Source organism: Rosa chinensis, chromosome 5 (genome assembly GCF_002994745.2).
Source record: "Rosa chinensis cultivar Old Blush chromosome 5, RchiOBHm-V2, whole genome shotgun sequence".
Lineage (NCBI taxonomy): Eukaryota > Viridiplantae > Streptophyta > Magnoliopsida > Rosales > Rosaceae > Rosa > Rosa chinensis.
Genome location: NC_037092.1, coordinates 38916048 through 38934262, shown reverse-complemented (window position 1 = coordinate 38934262; position 18215 = coordinate 38916048). Strand labels below are relative to the sequence as shown.

Sequence of the window (18215 nt, the reverse complement as noted above, 5' to 3'; positions counted from 1 at the left end):
ATAAGTTTGTATGCCAGTATTACAGCCGAACTGGGTCGGAAGCGGAAACACTAATAGGTTTAAATGTTTAGTAGTCAATTTGTTATTCTAGGTTTTACAATAATGTCATTTGAAAACTCAATTTATTTTTGCCAATTTGATACCTTAGATTTTCAAAACTAACCAATTTATTATTGTTCCGTCAAATTAACATGTTTTAATCTGTCTTTTTCTTCGTCCAAACATTAATTAACTTAGAAAAATTAAGGTAGAAAATGATTAATTTTGAAAATTTATGGAACCAAATTGGTTAATTTTGAAAACCTAAGGTATCAAATTGGACAGAGTAGTAGTAAATTGGTTAAAATAGAGTTGCAAATTAGTTAATTTTGAAAATCAAGGATAGCATATTGGCAATTTTGCCAAACTAACATAATAACAATCTACATGAAGAAGAACAACATTGCCATGCCACTTTTTGGATGCGGGTTTTTTTTGGGTTCTTCACACTATTTTCCTAAACAAACTTAATTTCATGAAACAGCAGTAAATTTTACTTGCAAAAGTTGCAATGTCATTTTTGCCTTGACTTCGACCTAACCATTAAATCGATAACAATGACACTTATATCGCCTCGACTGCCACGGCCCAAAGCGAGGCGGCAGAGTATTGCAGCTGCACTGTTGGTTTTGGAAGAGAAAAACATGTTCGTCTCATGATCACACGTGTCTGGACCATAAAGACGACCATCTTTGGCTGGAGCTCTAGCAGCTTCCCCATCTTCAAATGTGAGACATGTTCTAGCTACCCTGCAAGCCATGTCATCTGATATAGCATCCCAAATACCATGATTGGCTAGAATCAAGCATTCATCTTCATTTCCCTCTCGTTCTGTGATGGAAATATTCAGAAGGTAGTGATCCCCTGTTTGCACTGCAATCAAATTTAGCATCACTAAATAGAAGCACTGATTGAGGTCGACTAATCACTCATCAAATGCATAAACAGAAAGTGTGGCATTAGTGATCTCCTGATTGCTGCATTCTCACTTCCATACACAAATGAGGTTAATTAATTTTGGTATTATGAAAGTGAAAATGATAGAGACTTTTTATGGTGACTAAAACATACTCTGATTGCTTTTTCACCCAATCAAATGGTGGAAAACCTTGGAGTATGTCATACTTCGGAATATGATAAATTATTAAATTTTGCAAATGAGAATACCAGGTACAATTAGTTTGCAGAGAAATTATGAAACTGAACCTATTGCACGTTTATGTAACAGAATTTAAGATAGTGGATTAGCTATTACCGATCAACAGATTAGATGATTACCTGTGGAATGAGACATGTTAAGAATTCCATATACACGCATGCCGTTGTGATGGAAAACCCGACCATCTACTGCACGAAGCCTTTCTTGTGCATCTAGTCTTTCAGGCTGCAAAAGTAGGATGTATTGCATTTACCAAGTAGAGATGGCAAATGACTCTACATAACATTCAAATGTCACCATCAATCCTCTATTTCTTCCTTCCTAAAAGAAAGAATAAAGGATTGGAATAGGAAACCAAGTTAACTGATGAGTTGTCAATACCCATGGGTATGCATTTACGCACCACTAAGATCACCCTGACAATTTCACTAGCTTATATGCTTAATGGTATTGAGTTATGATGTATAATTTTTTTTTTCTAATAATAATAAGTGACATCTTCTAGGGGTAGTCACTACAACTAAGATCACACTGAAGATTTCATTAGATTAAATGCTTAATGACCTTGAAATATGATGATCACCCTTTAAGAAAAGGTTAGCTATGTGATGCAATGAAAATTTCAGCAATTGCATCTAATAAAAGGTTAAAATGACCGACTTGGAAGCTGTCATGCTTCTCAGAGTAGCAAATTTTTCTAGAAAAAGTTGACGTTACCTTGGAATTATCAAAGAGTGGTAAAGAACTCCCGGCACGACCAAGGACGGCGCGTGAGGTACCGGAGTTAGCAATGACAATATTCCGAGCTGTTAAGATTGCCACAACAGCCGCAACTGGCGGCGTGAGGATCATGAATCCACACCTGCAATCATCAGTAATGTTCCCACACGTGCAAGTGTGTTGCCTGAGACGGTTCATCCTCTGAAAGCTCCTCTCTAGGGCTGTTCGCACCAGATCATGCCACTTGGCCTCCTCCCCTTCCTGCTGCTCGCTTCCCGTTTCCAAACCCAAGCTCAAGTTCTCACCAAGCCCTGGAGTGCTGCACACGCGCCGCAGCTCCGCCGCCACGCATTGGTGCATCAATTGTTTGCACAGCGTGGACACCTGAATAACATTAATCCATGAATCACAACAAACCCTTCTTACAATTCCCGACTCTTATGTTTTTCTGCTTTTTAAACAAACCAAATTGAGACTTCAGAATTACAGTAAAAAGAGGATGAGAGGCGAGAAGTGATAAGCATGACTTACATGAGGGTCTCCTTGAGCATCAAAGACAGCAAAGAAATGCATAGGCTGTCCACCTAGAAGTTCGAGCCGGCAGAAGTCCTCCTTCACAAATAAGGTATCGTCAATAATGCTCTCCGAACGACGCCTTATAAGTGAAAACTTGCCGAAATCGGGCATTGGATTCCGGTGTTGCGGCATTTCATGAGTGGTCATAGTGTAATTAGTCCGGTATGAACTCAGCTGGCGGTGAAAGTGCTGGCCGCAACAGCACCACCTCGAGCGCCTCATCAGGATTCTTCGATGGCGGCGCTCCCGGCATTGCTCCGGCGTATCTGTGTCACTGTATTCCATCTTGGGTTGGTCGCAATGAGAGAGATGAGGGGCGGAGGAGTAAATATAAGAGAAAACGTACTAGAGTAGCAGGTGGTAGATGGATGAGTTGTTTGGTGACCCGTGGAAGGAGAGAAAGGTATGCATGCGCCATGAATCCACTACGTGGGAGGGAGGCAGAGAGCTAGGTTCTTGCTTTGGGTGTGTAAGTGTAACCGATGGATTCAACTGCATCTCCACGTTTTGTAGGTGTTTCCTTTTTGTCGTTTGATGAGTTTGTTGGCCTGGGTTTGTGTTTCATCCAAGCGTTTTTATTTTTTTTATCACCACCTTTACTCAGCCAGTGAGCTATACCTATCAAAATAGGGAGTCTCTAGTGATGATTTTAAAATAAGAACTAATGAAGACTTTTAAATGATGGGTTAGTGACTTTCATGTTGAGAATTTAAAAGTTAATAACACTAATCCAGCAGTTCATTTGAAAGTTTTTATTTGATCTCTATTACAAGGTCTTTGATCATTAGAAATGTTGTAATTTAGGGTTAAATTTCATTCTAAATACATCCATATTCATTATTGCATAAAAGATATTAATATTCAAACTAATAGCCTATAATGTGGATGAAACCGTCGCTGATAATGACTTGCGCTTTATTGACCAAAAAAAAAAACAACAGATGATGACTTGCACTTTAGAAAGTGTTCTGAACTTCTAACATAAATATTTCCTCTGTACCGCTCAAACTCAGGATCACGTGAGAATGTGTACAGTAGTTGTTTATTACACAATTCACTCATTTTGATGAGTCTCTCATAACAAGTTCTAGCAATCTCATAATGCTTGTAAGTTATAATCAAACATTTCTGCTCACATTGGTTGGTCAACACATCAATGCGTCATTGTTGACAAGCATAATATCATTTTCATGGTTCAGGAGGGACAATGTAACGTTTTCATTGACCATCTTCTTCTTTCTCAACAAAATATTGGCCAATGAGGGTTTTAGAGAAGAATATTGCAAATACCAACATGATTTAGAACCCAAGGAGTTGCCTTGATTGTAATTCAAAATAGGGTTAATTAATGGTTGGTTCTACTAGAGCTAGTCTCTCTTGAGATATGGAAATTGCAATAGTATTATTATATAATTTTACAAATATAAGAATAGAAAGACAGGGTAATATCATATCTTTGTAACATTTTTTGCGTTTCAAGTTAATTCTAACTTCAACATTAAAAGTCAAAACTAAATAATTGATGAAGAAATTTACTGAATTCCATTTTAATGTTGTGCTACATTTTTTTGGCCCTCCGAGAGTTTTACATACAACAGAAATAGTAACTCCAATAATTAAAACTACAATCATGTGATCATTTCAGGTAACTGAAATTGGTTTTTTAATCATCTTGCTAAAATTCAATATACGTAGGCATATGCAATTTGAGGTTTTTGTTAGGCGAGTCGGTTTGAGAGTCTACCAGAGCCGTAAAGGAGAGTCTACACAAAAACCCTACATGTTTCACCTCTGATTCGTGAAACAACACCATTTTCAAAATGTAGATGTCTAACACTTATTCACAGTAAATCGATCCTAAAACGGTGCTAATCCCATATTTTCTAATGAAATTTCACCAAACTAGTCAGTAAACTCTTTCAAGAAACTAAGAGAGTCCATATAGACAGATAACCGAGTAATGATCTTAAAGACGAACTTCTTATTTCTTTGTTACGAGGTTACACTAGGCAACTTAAAAATGATAAAAGCTATATTCTAGGGGCAAGAATGAAAAGTTAAATAACGGAAGAATCTTTTGCAATAAATTGATGAAGCAGTCAGTATAGGAAAGATGGAAGCCGAAGCTACTAATCACTTACAAATGAGAATGTTGATCACATAGAGAACAAAATGCTACTTCACATCGCAAACAAGTAGCTAGCTGCTTTGCATCAATAGTAACAAGCATTATGCACTAATGGACATTTCACTTACCAGCCCAAATCCTGAGAAGGGATCATTAAGAATCCAAAGTATGCTTGTTCTCAGCCAATATGCTGTCCAACAATGATTCACATGCATCTTCAAGTAAATCTAAAACCTGCAACATGATAAGTTGCTTCATTAGTATAAACTACACAAGAACCAGAATTAATAGCATAGGGCCATTAAACTGGTTGAAGTTGGAAATTTTGGGAGGGCTTGGTGACAAAGGCAAAGGTCCTGACCAAAAGAACACAATGTCAAGATTTGTCCAAAAACTCTGTCCATCTCTTCAAAGGTTTCAGAGATAAGACAACAGATCGTTGCAATTCACAGTCTGCAGACACTAAAAGTGGAAAATAATATGTAGTCATCCAGATATAATGACAAAAAAAGTAAAACAAATGGAAATTTTTTTTTTTTTTTTTGGGAAGTGAAAATGAACCTATGAAAAGATTTTTGACCAAATGTTATTTTAAGAGATGATTCCAACGAAAAAAATTATATTCAGCATCATTTGTACAACCTACTTAACAATGCTTGAACTTTTTGAATGCCAATGGGAATAGATATACCGTTCTATTACAGTAAATAATAGCATGATAATGATTGCACTACATTATATGCACGGTCTTAAATTACCTCACATTCATACACACAAGAGAAGAAACGTTTAACAGCGACGACTAAGATGGCTGATATTTACCTTCTCGAAACCTTGAGGTCCACCATAATAAGGATCCGGCACTTCAGTTTCATCGTGTTTCTTACAATAAGAACACATTAACTTGACCTGCATCATCAATAACCATATAAGAATAATCAAAACCATACCAATTCATGTACTGAATACATGCTACAAACCTTTTTATAAGCATCCTCAGGTAGTGGTTCTCTAAATTTCCACCGATTAAATGCCTCCAAAATATCAGCTACAGCCAATATCAACACCCCAAGTTAATCAACTATGCCGAATACAAATACGTATCAAGATTTCTGTATAAAAATCATAAAGGGATGATCCATTTTCAAGACAACTGAACCAAACCAATGTTATAATTCTTGGACTCCCATATATAATAATAATCACACACCTCGGTTTTGCTTGTCCATTGCAAGAATAACATCAAAATCTCGAAAATCAGGCAGCTTGATTGGCCTGGACAAAGATGTTATCTCAATCCCACGCCTTTTAGCCGCTGCCCTCATTCTTGGGTCCGCTTGATTTCCCTTTTTAACCCCAACAAACACAACTACCTTAAACAAACTGACTCCAACAAACATTTACAGCATCAGAAACTAAAACCGCGGTAATAGTCGAATCTAAAGTCATACCTCATGGTAATTAATGGTGCCAGCAGAGTCAATCTTGAACTTGGATTCCAGACCCCTTTTCTTGACCAAGTCCGTGAAGACTCCTTCGGCAGCTGGGCTTCTGCAGATGTTGCCCAAGCACACAAAGAGGACAGAGAAGGGTTTGGTCTCTGCCTCCGTGGAGGGGGCAGAAGCTGCCATTGATGCTTTGCTTGCAGACCCAGATGAGAAAGAGGCGGTCAATTTGAGGGAAGTTGAGTGAAACGTTGGGGTTTGGAGAGATGGGAAGCGTGGAAGAAGAACAAGTATTTGGGGTTTTAGGGAGGGCTGGGTGGAGTGGCAAAGTCGTAAATTTAGGTGGGTTGGCAATCCACTGTGCAATGCCTTCATTTCTCCGGGAAGTGTGGAGATATTGGGTATGTCTTGGAGCTTTAGGTGTGTGACCAGAATTTTATGGAGAAGTGTTTATTTGCTGCAAATTTATTTTTGTTCAAATAAATCTCTATTTGTGTGTCTGGCCCAAACTCTAGGTTACTTGACTTAGTGGTAATAGGGCTTAATTAGAAGAATCTAGATATTCCTATTCAATGTATGATTACATTTCCTTGTATGATTCGGATTCTATGCATTGTAATCCTCTATGTAAGGAGGACCCTATTATCAATGAGAATATACAACAATTTTATCTCAATTCTCGTTTCTCTAAAACACGTTATTAGCACGAAGCCCTAACCCTGAAACCCTAATATTATAGCCTTCAATCTCAGGAGCCCAGTTACCGGCCTCGCTTGCGCTTCCCCCACACCAACGCAGCAGCACTGCTGTCAAAAAAAAAAAAAAAAGCTAGAAGAAGAAGACGCTCAAAGGAAGAAAAAAAAAAAAGAGAGAAAGAAGGAGTAGCCCACGTGCTGGGCAGAAGAAGAATGGGACGCGACCCACTCAAAAGAAGAAAAGAAAAATAGAAGGAAAAAGAAGGGGACACGACCCACGCAGAAGTAGAAAAGAAAAGGAAAAAAAAGGAAGAAGTCAAGCCCAGAGTCAAAAACCCAGAAAAAGTCAAGCCTAGAAGAAGTCAAAGCCGCTAACGTCAGCAACGCCACATAAGCAGCAGGTACCCACTGCCACGTCAGCACTAGTCAACGCCGGTTGACCATTTCTTGTCACTTTTCTGGCGACTTTTTTCCTGTCAAATTTCCGGCGATCTATTTCATGGTAACTTTTACTAAAAGTTCCCGTTTTTGAGTTTTTACTTCAATTTCTTTTCTTTTTCTCGGGGACTTGCAAACTCCCTTCTTCTAACCCCCTTTCTTCATCATAGGGGAGACCTAATTAAGCCGAACTGTGGGGGTTCGTGCTCACTCCAAGTTTAGAGCTTGTTAAGATCTCCAAACTTAGAGTTTATAGAGAATTTACGATCGACCACTTACGTCATTGTTTCAATCTAATCCAATTATTCTTGGAAGCGATTACGTTCAGAAATTCCTAATTTCTTGGAAGCGATTATGCTCAGAAATTCATAATTTCTTGGGAGCAACTACACTCATAAATTTTATATGTTTTCATAGTAGCCTGTTATACTCCGAAACTAACCCTAATTTCTTGTTCTCTTTCATGATGAGTAATCTGAACAAACTGGACTTTGCTTCATTGGGAATAACTGGCTCTGGATATCACAGGTGGGTTCGTGATGTCCGCCAGCATCTCAAGGATGATGGAATCCTGGATACGATTCTCGAGCCTAGCTAGGATGTGCTAACTGTTGAGCAAGCTCTATCTTTGGAATCAAATAGAGTGGTCTTAGAGGCAAATTGCAAAAGCCATCATCCTAATTACTCGTCATATGGATGATTCACTCCAGTATGAGTGTGTGAATGAAAAAGACCCTAGTAGGCTGTGGGTCTCACTCGAAGAAAGATTTGGCAACGTCCGTGACTCCCTGCTTCCTGACCTAGAAGTGAGATGGCATAGCCTCCACTTCTATGATTTCAAGTCAGTTCTTGACTACAACTCGGAAGCACTTCGCATTAAATCCTTCATGGAATTATGTGGTAAAGAGATCACAGATGCGATGTTGATTGAGAAGACTCTCTCTACCTTCCCCGTCTCTGCATTGATGGTTGCTAAAAACTATCAAATCGATGTTACTGCAGGATAGATCACAAGGTTTCATGAGCTTATTGGAGCTATGAATGTCGCTAAAAAGCATGACAACATCCTTGTGAAGAAATATAATTCGAGATCCGAGGAAACAGAGCATATTCCAAAATCCAATTATAGTCGCGCCCTTAAGAGAGGGCACCAAGAGCGAAACCCTAATCTTAGGGATACTTCTGGATGCTCTAGTCCATATAATCACTCTACTTGGGAAGGTAACCGCCAAAATAGGCGAACACGGAACCAAAGAGATCAACGTGGAAAGAGAGAGGGAGGCATCGCCTCTGGCCATGTTGGTGGCGCCACCAACACTAAGAGCCATCTAAATGATGCTTTTAAAGTGCCTCAATCAATGGAGTCTGAGCAAAGAGATATATGTTCTCGATGTGGAGTATCCGGTCATTGGGCACACATTTGTAGAGCTCGTGAAGAAATTGTCACCGCCTACAAAGCATATTGTGAAGCAAAAGAAGCTCACTATGTGGAACAAGAAGATTAAGAAGATGATCTAGAGTGAAGGGTTGAAGACTACAAATTTGGCTGGGATCAATAGATCGCCAATTCTGTTTAAGTCTTTATATTTCCAAGAGATGTAATAGGCAATTGCCATATACTTTGTAGTAAATGTCATTGGTTTAGTTTTTCTTCACATAAGCTCATCCAAAATAAGTATGATGTCTAGGAAGGTTTTGAGATAAGTGGTACTTAAGCGAGCTTCGCTCCACCGACATCTCTCTACTCATCTGGTCATATTTATTTTGTAGTTACCGAAAGAAGTCAAACGACTACCTTTGTTTTGCATTAGCTTGCATTTGGATTAGATTCTCCTAATAGTTAAGAGACAATGATGTACTATGTTGGCTCATGAATAAAATTTTGAGTTCTTTTCATTATGACTCTATTTTGATTCTGAGCATATGACTTTGTCACTATGATGGCAGGGCCATCAGTATTAATACAAGGACATGGAATAGTCCAAGTTCCCCTTACCAAATGGCACATTGATTATTGTCACAAAAACTCTCTACACTCGTAGGGAAAATCGCACCAATGAATAGCCAACGGATTCCATGCGAAAACGCGTGTAGAGAACTGAAATAAGTTTCTTTGCAATACTTCTAACGATTGTGAATAAAGGCGCATCTTAGAGAAGTTTATGTGTCTCTCTAGTGGACTCTATGTCACTATTCTAGATATTAAATCCAATGAAGTTATGAGATAAGATCTCTTGGATTTAGACACATATTGGCTTTGTTACGACAGGATAGGTCATCCTAGGGCTGACAAATTCTTCCGAACCAAACCATACCAACCGCATCCTAGCCGAGCCAAGTGAATTGGTAGCCGAAAACTCGGTAACTGAAGTCTTGGTACGGTACAACCGTACCGACTCCACGTACACGGTACGGTAGTGGTTTTGATTTTCATATATACATGGTATACCGTACTGTACCGAACTTATGTATGATACTCATATTTTTTTTTAATATTTTATTCTTCTCTTCTTTCTGACGTGTCTTCACTCTTCTCTTTCTTCTTTCTTCTTTTTCTTTCTTTTGCCATCTCTTTCTGTCTCTTCTTGTCTTCTTCTTTTTATTTTTTTATTCTTCTCTCTTCTCTTTCTTCTTTTTTATTCTTCTCTCATCTCTTTCTTCTTTCTTCTTTCTTTCCCCGTCTCTTCTGTCTCTCTTCTTCTTCTCTAAAAATTCTCTGTTCTCTTTCTTCTTTTTTATTCTCCTCTCTTCTCTTTCTTCTTTCTTCTTACTTCTTCTTCTTTCTTTCCCCGTCTCTTCTGTCTCTCTTCTTCTTCTTGAAAAATTATCTCTTCTCTTTCTTGTTTTTTATTCTTCTCTCTTCTCTTTCTTCTTTCTTCTTTCTTCTTTCTTCTTACTTCTTACTTCTTCTTCTTTCTTTCCCCGTCTCTTCTGTCTCTCTTCATCTTCTTGAAAAATAGCAACCTGTAAAGTGCTTCTCTCTGCTCTCTTCCTCGAATCTAAATCAAACTCGGCCTTGGATCTCTCTTTTACTTCAAGTAAGTTTCTTTTCTTGCTTATGTTGATTTTCTTTACTGGGAAGAAAAATCTGGTTTTGGGTGTAGTTGGTGTTGAATAAAGTCTGAAACTTTTGTTTGATTTTAGCAGAGGTTGCTTCTTCCTTCACCACAATCACTCTTCCATCACTGTGTGTGATATAGAGACTGGAGAGACCCATAACCATGTGGGTCGAAAAGTTCTCAGAAGGAGAAAACAGAAGAAGAAGGGATCGATGATGTACTGGTGACTAGTTTGTGGCCCAATGTCAAACTTGGTTACAAGCCCAACCGTACCGAACCGACCGATTAAATCGGTATACCGACTTCTCTGTATACCGGATTTTGTGGTCGATAGTGGTATAGTTTTTTGCATACCAGTATAAGTTGGTACGGTACATGGTATCGGCCCGTAAGCTTCGGTACCGAACCGAACCCAGCCCTAGGTCATCCTGGTCATGATATGATGATTCGTCTACTAAAGACTTCACATGGACATCCTTTCTCTCGAGCGAAATGAAGCATGAATCAAAAGTTGATTCTTGGACTAAGTGTGACCGACGCTACTGCCTAGGGCACCGCCTCCATCCATCACTAGCCTAGGGCTGGCGTAGTCCCTATCCATGATGCCATGGTTGGCGTCCATCATGGTGATGACGCCCCAGATGATGTTGCAATTGCCAACTTTGCTTCAAATAGAGTTTCAGACGCTTAGGCCCAACCAAAATCCTTATTGGTTGCTTCTAAAGCCTCTCGCTCGTTTTGCAAGGCTCATTTCTTAGGGACATTAGGATTGAGACCATCCTATGCAAATGATATAAAAATACTCATTCTGTTCTTACATAGAATCCGTAGGGATTCTGTGGACTAGTTCAACCAACTTGCGGACGTTTAAATATCTCATGATGTTGGTTGACACGCAAACACGCTGGTCAAGTGTTGTGCCATTGTCCACTTGTAAATGTTGCTTATACTATACTCCTAGCACATATCATATAACAACAGGTTCACTCCCCGGATCATCCTATTCAGTCAATTGGATTTGACATTGCTAGAAAGTTTACATCGAAGGCTTTCGATGGTTATTGCATTGGGACTAATGTTGGACATTATATTCCCATGAACACACCCAACTGGTCTCACGGAAACGACTACGATGGTAGTTCAGACATTGGTAATGAGCACAATTTTCCTTATATCCGCTTCGGCTGATGCAATATCGCATGCAGCTATGCTAATTCGTCTACGACCCACTGCCACTCAATTTACCTCTGCGTTACAGCTAGTGACTGGGTACAAATATCGTACTTACGCATATTTGAATGTGTCATTTATGTGCCAATTGCGCCGCTACATCGCTCTATAATGGGTCCTTATAGACGAATGGGCAACTCAGTTGGATTTGAGACTCCAACAATCGTCCGCCACTTAATGCCCTTGTATGGCGATCTCCTTATCGCTAGATTTGTGGATGTCACTTTGATGAGACAGTCTTCCTGTTGTTAGGGGAAGATATTAAACACAGCTGTTCAGCAGGAACGACAGGAATTGTCGTGGCATGTCCCCACTATGTCTCATCTCGATCCTTGTTAAAGTGACGAGATCATATAAATATGCTGCAAACATGCCTGCAAGGAAAGACGTCCCTACGAGAGGACGTAGCGCCACCCTACACTGAGGTAGGCATGGTGCCAATGCCAAAGACAGTGGCACTCTGGCGTTATAGGCCATGGCCCCAGCTAGGATGCGTGGGAGGCCCGTGAGTTCGGAGGATACTTTGGCACATTCCAATCCTTTGATCATCGACACTCAAAATCTGTCTCATGAGAATCTTCCGGGTTATGGTTATCGTTGGGGGACGCCTCAACGTCAGAACCTATTCCTGAGAATATAGAGCTCTTTGAAAATGAGACGTGGGATAGAAACTCCATCATAACTGATGATGTAGTTGCGCATTGTGTTGTGCATGAGTTTGTTGAGTCAGATGATATCGAACCACGCTCTGTTAATGAATGAATGTCAATGTAGAGAAATCTGCCCTAAATGGAAATATGCGATCCAGCTTAAGTTGGATTCTCTAACAAAGAGGAAGGTTTTCAAGTCAGTGATGCCAAAACCTCCTAACATAAAACCTATTGACTAATGGGTCTTTGTTAAAAAGCGTGATGAGAAAAATAGATGGCAATCTCTCCTTATGGCGCAAGGCTTTTCACAAAACGCCTTAGAATCGACTACGATGAGACATATTCTCTCGTAATGGATGTCATTGCACTCTACTACCCTATCAGTTTGGTAGTTTCTGAATAACCGATCATGTAACTTACGAATGTGGTCACTACGTATCTCTACGGGGATCTAGATAAGGAATATGCATGAAGGTTCATGGTGGACTTCATTTACCCAAGTCAGGTGGCTCTAGACCACGGAGAGCGTTTGCAATAAGGTTGAAACGCTCACTAAAGTAACTACTTGATTAGGAAGGGATATGCCCCCATGTTTCCATAACAAGTTTCAGATTCTATTACGCGGTTCATGTTGGACATGATCTTCGTAGGAAGCCCTTAAAGAGTTGAGGGAAATTGCTGAACACTTGAAATCTGAATTTGAGATGAAAGATTTTGAGAGAACACGATTATGTCTCGATTTAGAACTTGAGTATCGTGTTGATAGATGCTTAGACATTTTGACAAGGTCAAGCCTTCAAGCACCCCCATGATCGTTCGTAGTCTTGATCCTGAAAAGGGTCCTCTTCGTCTGAAGGATGATGATGAAAATGTGCTAGAGGCAAGAGTGCCTTACATAAGTACAATAGGCGCATTATTGTACCTAACTCAATGCACAAGGCCGGATATCTCATTTGCAATAAACTTGTTAGCTAAGGTATAGCTCTGCGCCAACGCAACGCTATTGGATTGGTGTGAAAGATATCTTTCAGTACTTGAGATGTATGATTGATATGGGCTTGTTCTTTCCCTACAGAGAGACGATGGATTCGGACCCATCACACACTAGGAATGCTGCCAACAGTGGCCTGCGTCCACTATCCCCATCCCAAAACGACATGTGTTTTGAAAGGTTTTACTGATATTGGGTGTCTCTCTGACCCATACATAGGTCATCCCCAAACTGGTTAAGTGTTCACCATAGGTAAAGACCGTGATATCTTGGAGGTCTACAGAACAGACCTTAGTCGCTATATCTTCGAACAATGCATAGATTATTTCTCTTCACGAATTGGTTCGTGAATGTATATGGATTGGATCCATAATTACACATGTTCGAACAATTGTGGTGTTAACGTTAGAGATTGAGCGGGGGTTTCTAGTTAGCATAAAGAATGAGAGAGAGAGAGAGAGAGAGAGAGAGAGAGAGAGAGAGAGATTGACACAAGGTGTATAGTGGTTCGCTTCCCGCCTTAGCGGGAAACTACGTCCACTTTAATGTTTAACCAATGTGTCGAGCCTTGCGGCCTAACAAGATTACAAGAGATGTAATCGGATCCCCTTGAGTTGTGGGAGGGAGTCTCCTTTTATAGGGGAAGGAGGCTCCCTCATTTACATTTTCTTAGATGTGGGACTCAAAGTTACTATTCTAGTCTAGAAAAGCATATTGTGGAGGCAACTTGGCAAGGCCGGAAAGGTGGCTTCCCGGCAACGGATTTGCGACTTCCGGATACCGTAGCGTAGCTTGAACATGGGGCTACAAGATGCAAGTGGCGGTTGGATCCCATGAGGGTGTTGTTTATGCTTGGTGAGGTAGCAAACTAGCCTTGCTAGTAGAGGTATCTACATGTGGTTTGAAGTCTACCACAGATGAGCCTACGAGCATATAGGATAATGCTGCTTCTTTTGAAGCAAGGCTACATCAAAAGCGACAACACCAAGCATAATCAGCAACAACAAACTCTCCTCAAGATCAAAGTGAACTAGGTTCAATATGAGGACAGTGTGGCAAGCTTGCTCATTAAGTCATTGCCTAAATTCCACTTTCGAGAAACATGTTGGTAGCATCGTTTGCGGAAGTTATCCGAACTCCCATGACTATGGTCATCAGGGGGAGATGCAAACATCAGGAGGAGATGTCTACATCTATGGTCTCGAAACGTGAAGGGTGTATTGTGCTCTTTTTCCCCCTTCGACCAAGGTTATTTTTGTCCCACAGGGTTTTTGTTACTCGGCAAAGTTTTTAATGAGGCAACAAGAGGAGCACCACGTTTGGGCGACACCAGGGGAAGTGTTCAAGTAAATCCCTATTTGTGTGAGTGGTAATAGGGCTTAATTAGAAGAATCTAGATATTCCTATTCAATATATGATTACATTTCCTTGTATGATTCAGATTCTATGCATTGTAATCATCTATATAAAGAGGCTCATATTATCAATGAGAATACAAAGCAATTTTAACTCAATTCTCGTTTCTCTAAAACAATTTTCCTATTTTTAGAAGTCGCGGGCAAAATTTATTTTTAGAAGTTTTATATACACATCCCCAATTACTTAATGCACAATTCTTATATTTTTTTTTTCACCAAACTTCCATCTATACCCTTTCTTATTAATAAATAAATAGAAATAAAAATAAAAATAAAGAAGAATCCACAAAAATAAAGTAAGAATCAAATGCTTTATATATCAAAATATTAATTAAACATTTTTTAAAAGGTTAAATTTTCTTCTCGTCTTCGTAATACAATCGACGTCTCTTCAAGATCATACGTGAACGTTAATAGTAGATAAAATAATTGTAGTTAACATAAAGAATTAGCAAGCAACCAAATTAGTTGAAACATACTGAAAGAAGTTATAAAACCAAAAATAAAATTGGGTAATTAGCCATTTGACCTAGCCGTCTCTGCTAGGGTTTCTCGGTGTTCTCAACATCGAAAAATCACCAAAACCTAATCGATCTTTTTCTCTTTTCTTGATGGCAGAAGGTATGAACGGGGTTCACGCTTCCATCATCAACTCGGTTTCAACTTTGGTTTCGTTGGGGGAGGCGGGGGCTGCTGCGTTCCAGGATGGTTTTTGGTACATGGCTGGTAGACTGTTGACCCCAAAAGCCAAACTACTGGGATTTAAAGGCATAATCGCCACTATTTGGTGTATCCGATAGAGGCTAACTATACAAGATGCAGGTGAGAGGTTTGTATTCCAATTTGAAAGTGAAGCTGTGCGTAATAGCATCTTGCATGGGGGTCCTTGGTTCTACCGCAACACTATGCTGGTGGTAGGAGAGTACGATGGTCTCAGCCCAGTGGAGGAGGTGTCGCTGAATATGATGGAAACTTGGGTTGCAGTGAAGGGCCTCCCTTTTGGTTTGAGAAACAAGAATGCGCTCGAGTTGGTGGGGGTGTCCATAGGGAAAATGGTTCGAATAGATCAGAATGTCGCGAAGAGGAAGGAAGAGGAACAGAGGATCAAGGTTGTGTTCGACATCCGGCGTCGTATCCGCACCTGGAAGGTGATCGAATTCTCTCCTATATTGAAACCGGAGCTTTCCTTGATCTTTGAGAAGGTTAAGGGTTTTTGCCGCGACTGTGGGTTGTTCCTCCATGATGCCCTAGGTTGTGACAAGCAGTTGATCAAAGGGAAGGAGGAGGTTCAGGCTATTCCACCGGAGTCTGTTATGGCTGGTTTATCTATTACCTTAGGGTCAGAGGCTAATCACTCACAGTCGATGCATGGTCGGGTTTTGGAGGATGAGAGCTGGACTCAGAGAAGCAATGTCGTTCTGATTGTTATCGAGCAAGGCTCAGAGAAGGAGGAGGTTCAGGTTATTCCACCAGCGTCTGCTATGGCTAGTTTGTCTATTACCTCAAGGTCAGAGGCTAATCGATCACCGTCGATGCATGGTCAGGTTTTAGAGGATGAGAGCTGGACTCAGAGAAGTAATGCCTCTCTAATTGTAATGGAGCAAGGCTCGGGATCTGGTGGCGTTGATGTAGGAGCAAACACTACTGGTAAGGGAGGCCATGCATCATTGAAAGCTTTTGGGCCTTTTGGTTCCAAGTTGATGGGAAATCCCATCGTTTTGGATAATGTCTTGATTGAGATCAAAGCTGCGGGTTGTGTGCAGCTGCCTGGTTTCAGGGGAGAGCTTAATGAGGCTTCATTGGCTTTGGTTCCAGCTTCTGTAGTGTCTCGGAAAGAGGTTGGACCTGTGAAGTTTTCCTCTATGCAGGTGAGGCCAGTGGGGAGGAAACGAAAGGTTGTCACCAAGTTGGATCGGTGTGGGAATAAATACTTGGCTTTTCCTGATTCTACACTTGTGGTTGAAGATAATGTCTCGCTAATTCTATAACACAAAAATGGTAGGATGTTGGTTTCACAGAAGAAGAAGAAGGTAGGGCGCCCTAAGGGGAGCAGGAATAGAGTGAAATCCACTGAGGAACAGGAAAAGAAAACTATACGTAGTATAAATGTCGGGGAAAAGCTTTGAGTTTTGATTCAAACCTTGAAGATTTTGTCCCTGAAATGGTTGGTCAACAGGTGGTTGTGCTGGGGGGGGGGGGGGGGGGGGGGGGGGGGTGGGGTGCATGAGACTACTTATGCATTGGAGTCTAATGAGGTGGAGGAATCGGTGGAATGTGATGGCTCACTTTCTGCCAATATTATTGTTTAATTCAGGTTGGGGTCGCAAAAACCAGTGCCTTAGTTGAATCTTTTTATGTCTGCTTCGAGGTTTCTAGGTTTTTGTTAGAATAAAAGTACTTGAATTTACTAAAAGGTGGGTGTACTCGGGATTTTCTGGGATTTTATTCTTCTAAGGTTTCATGAGATTCTAAGGAACGATTCTTTCTGACGACCCCATAGGGGTGTTTCGTTTTTGTACTGCCTACTAAATTATAATGAAAGGGCTGACCTATTTCCATAAAATATATATATATATATATATATATATATATATTGAAAGAAGTTATAAAGCCATCAAATATATTTAGACATATGAATACATCATGATCAATCACTTTGTTTGCAAAACAACCACCATGGCCATTCTTTACAGATTTTAATATTAACCATGACTATATGGATCATGAAGATATTGACATATATTGAATATTGCATCAAGTTGAAGAACAACAAAGGTAAGAATTAAGAAAGTTAAATTATTCAATCTTTTAGCGATATACCAACCTCAATAATGTGTGAGAGAAGAAAGTTAATTAATAATTACCATATTGATATGTGCCAAAATTAGTTAACAATTACTTTCACAACAAAACAAAAAATTGCAGGTATTAGATACATAGCCGACCTTCTTTTTTTTTTCTTTTTTTTTTAAGTTTTTCTCATTTATTTATTTAATGAGGAGGGGCATAGATGAAAGTTTGATGAAAAAATCAAACAGAAAAATATAGGGGATGTGCATTAAGTAATTGAGGGGGTGTATTTAAAATTTCTCTAATCAAAAATTCAAAATTATTCATTCTATATGTAGTATACTTTTTCAACACTCGTTTGTGAAAGAAAAAAAACAATTAAATCAAAAATTGTATGACATACTTAGAAATCATTCATGCACTATAAAAGTACGTACTCAAGTGGGAGAGGTTCTAATGACGACCATTAAAATGAGGATTAGTTGAAGACTTTTTTGTGAGATCTGCTTTTCGATCACATTTCCTCAAATCAACCGTTAGATGTTTAGATATTCATGTGTAGATCATTTACGCATTTTTTTCAACCAAATTGAAAATCATTAAGGCCTTCATAATCGTGGTTTATCAGTTATGAACATAAACGATTCATGTTTGACAGATTTGGTTCATTAATTGATTTGATCTAGTTTGGTACCTTAATGATTAACAATTTTGAAGAAAATTTTCAGAAATGATCTACTCATACATACATAAAAATCTAACGGTTTATTTGCCGTAGTGTAATAAAAAAGTTACTCTCCCAAACTATTAAAAAAGTCCTCAACTAATCATTAAAGTAGTCTTCATTAGAATGACTTCCGCATTGGAGTTATTATCC

At 39.5% G+C, this 18215-nt stretch overlaps 2 protein-coding genes across 4 annotated transcripts; both read right to left on the bottom strand.

Moving 5' to 3' along the window:
- Positions 1-387: 387 nt before the first annotated feature.
- LOC112164513 (probable protein phosphatase 2C 75) lies at positions 388-3600 on the bottom strand. 3 transcript variants are annotated; one of them, XM_040506254.1, is made up of 5 exons: positions 2841-3600; positions 2450-2768; positions 1916-2302; positions 1318-1423; positions 388-903 (listed from the first exon to the last, which is right to left on the bottom strand). In XM_040506254.1, the coding sequence occupies exons 1-5, from the start codon at positions 2990-2992 to the stop codon at positions 554-556; spliced, it is 1314 nt and encodes a 437-aa protein (XP_040362188.1). In that variant the 5' UTR covers positions 2993-3600; the 3' UTR covers positions 388-553. The 3 variants fall into 3 exon arrangements, with proteins under 3 accessions (XP_040362188.1, XP_024156494.1, XP_024156493.1); XM_024300726.2 differs by having other exon boundaries at positions 388-912; positions 2450-2760; XM_024300725.2 differs by having other exon boundaries at positions 388-912; positions 2450-3600.
- Positions 3601-4556: 956 nt separating this feature from the next.
- On the bottom strand, positions 4557-6506 carry LOC112164515 (putative low molecular weight protein-tyrosine-phosphatase slr0328). Its single transcript, XM_024300727.2, has 5 exons — positions 6074-6506; positions 5833-5968; positions 5603-5670; positions 5445-5531; positions 4557-4856 (listed from the first exon to the last, which is right to left on the bottom strand). The coding sequence occupies exons 1-5, from the start codon at positions 6440-6442 to the stop codon at positions 4776-4778; spliced, it is 741 nt and encodes a 246-aa protein (XP_024156495.1). The 5' UTR covers positions 6443-6506; the 3' UTR covers positions 4557-4775.
- Between the last annotated feature and the right edge of the window lie 11709 nt (positions 6507-18215).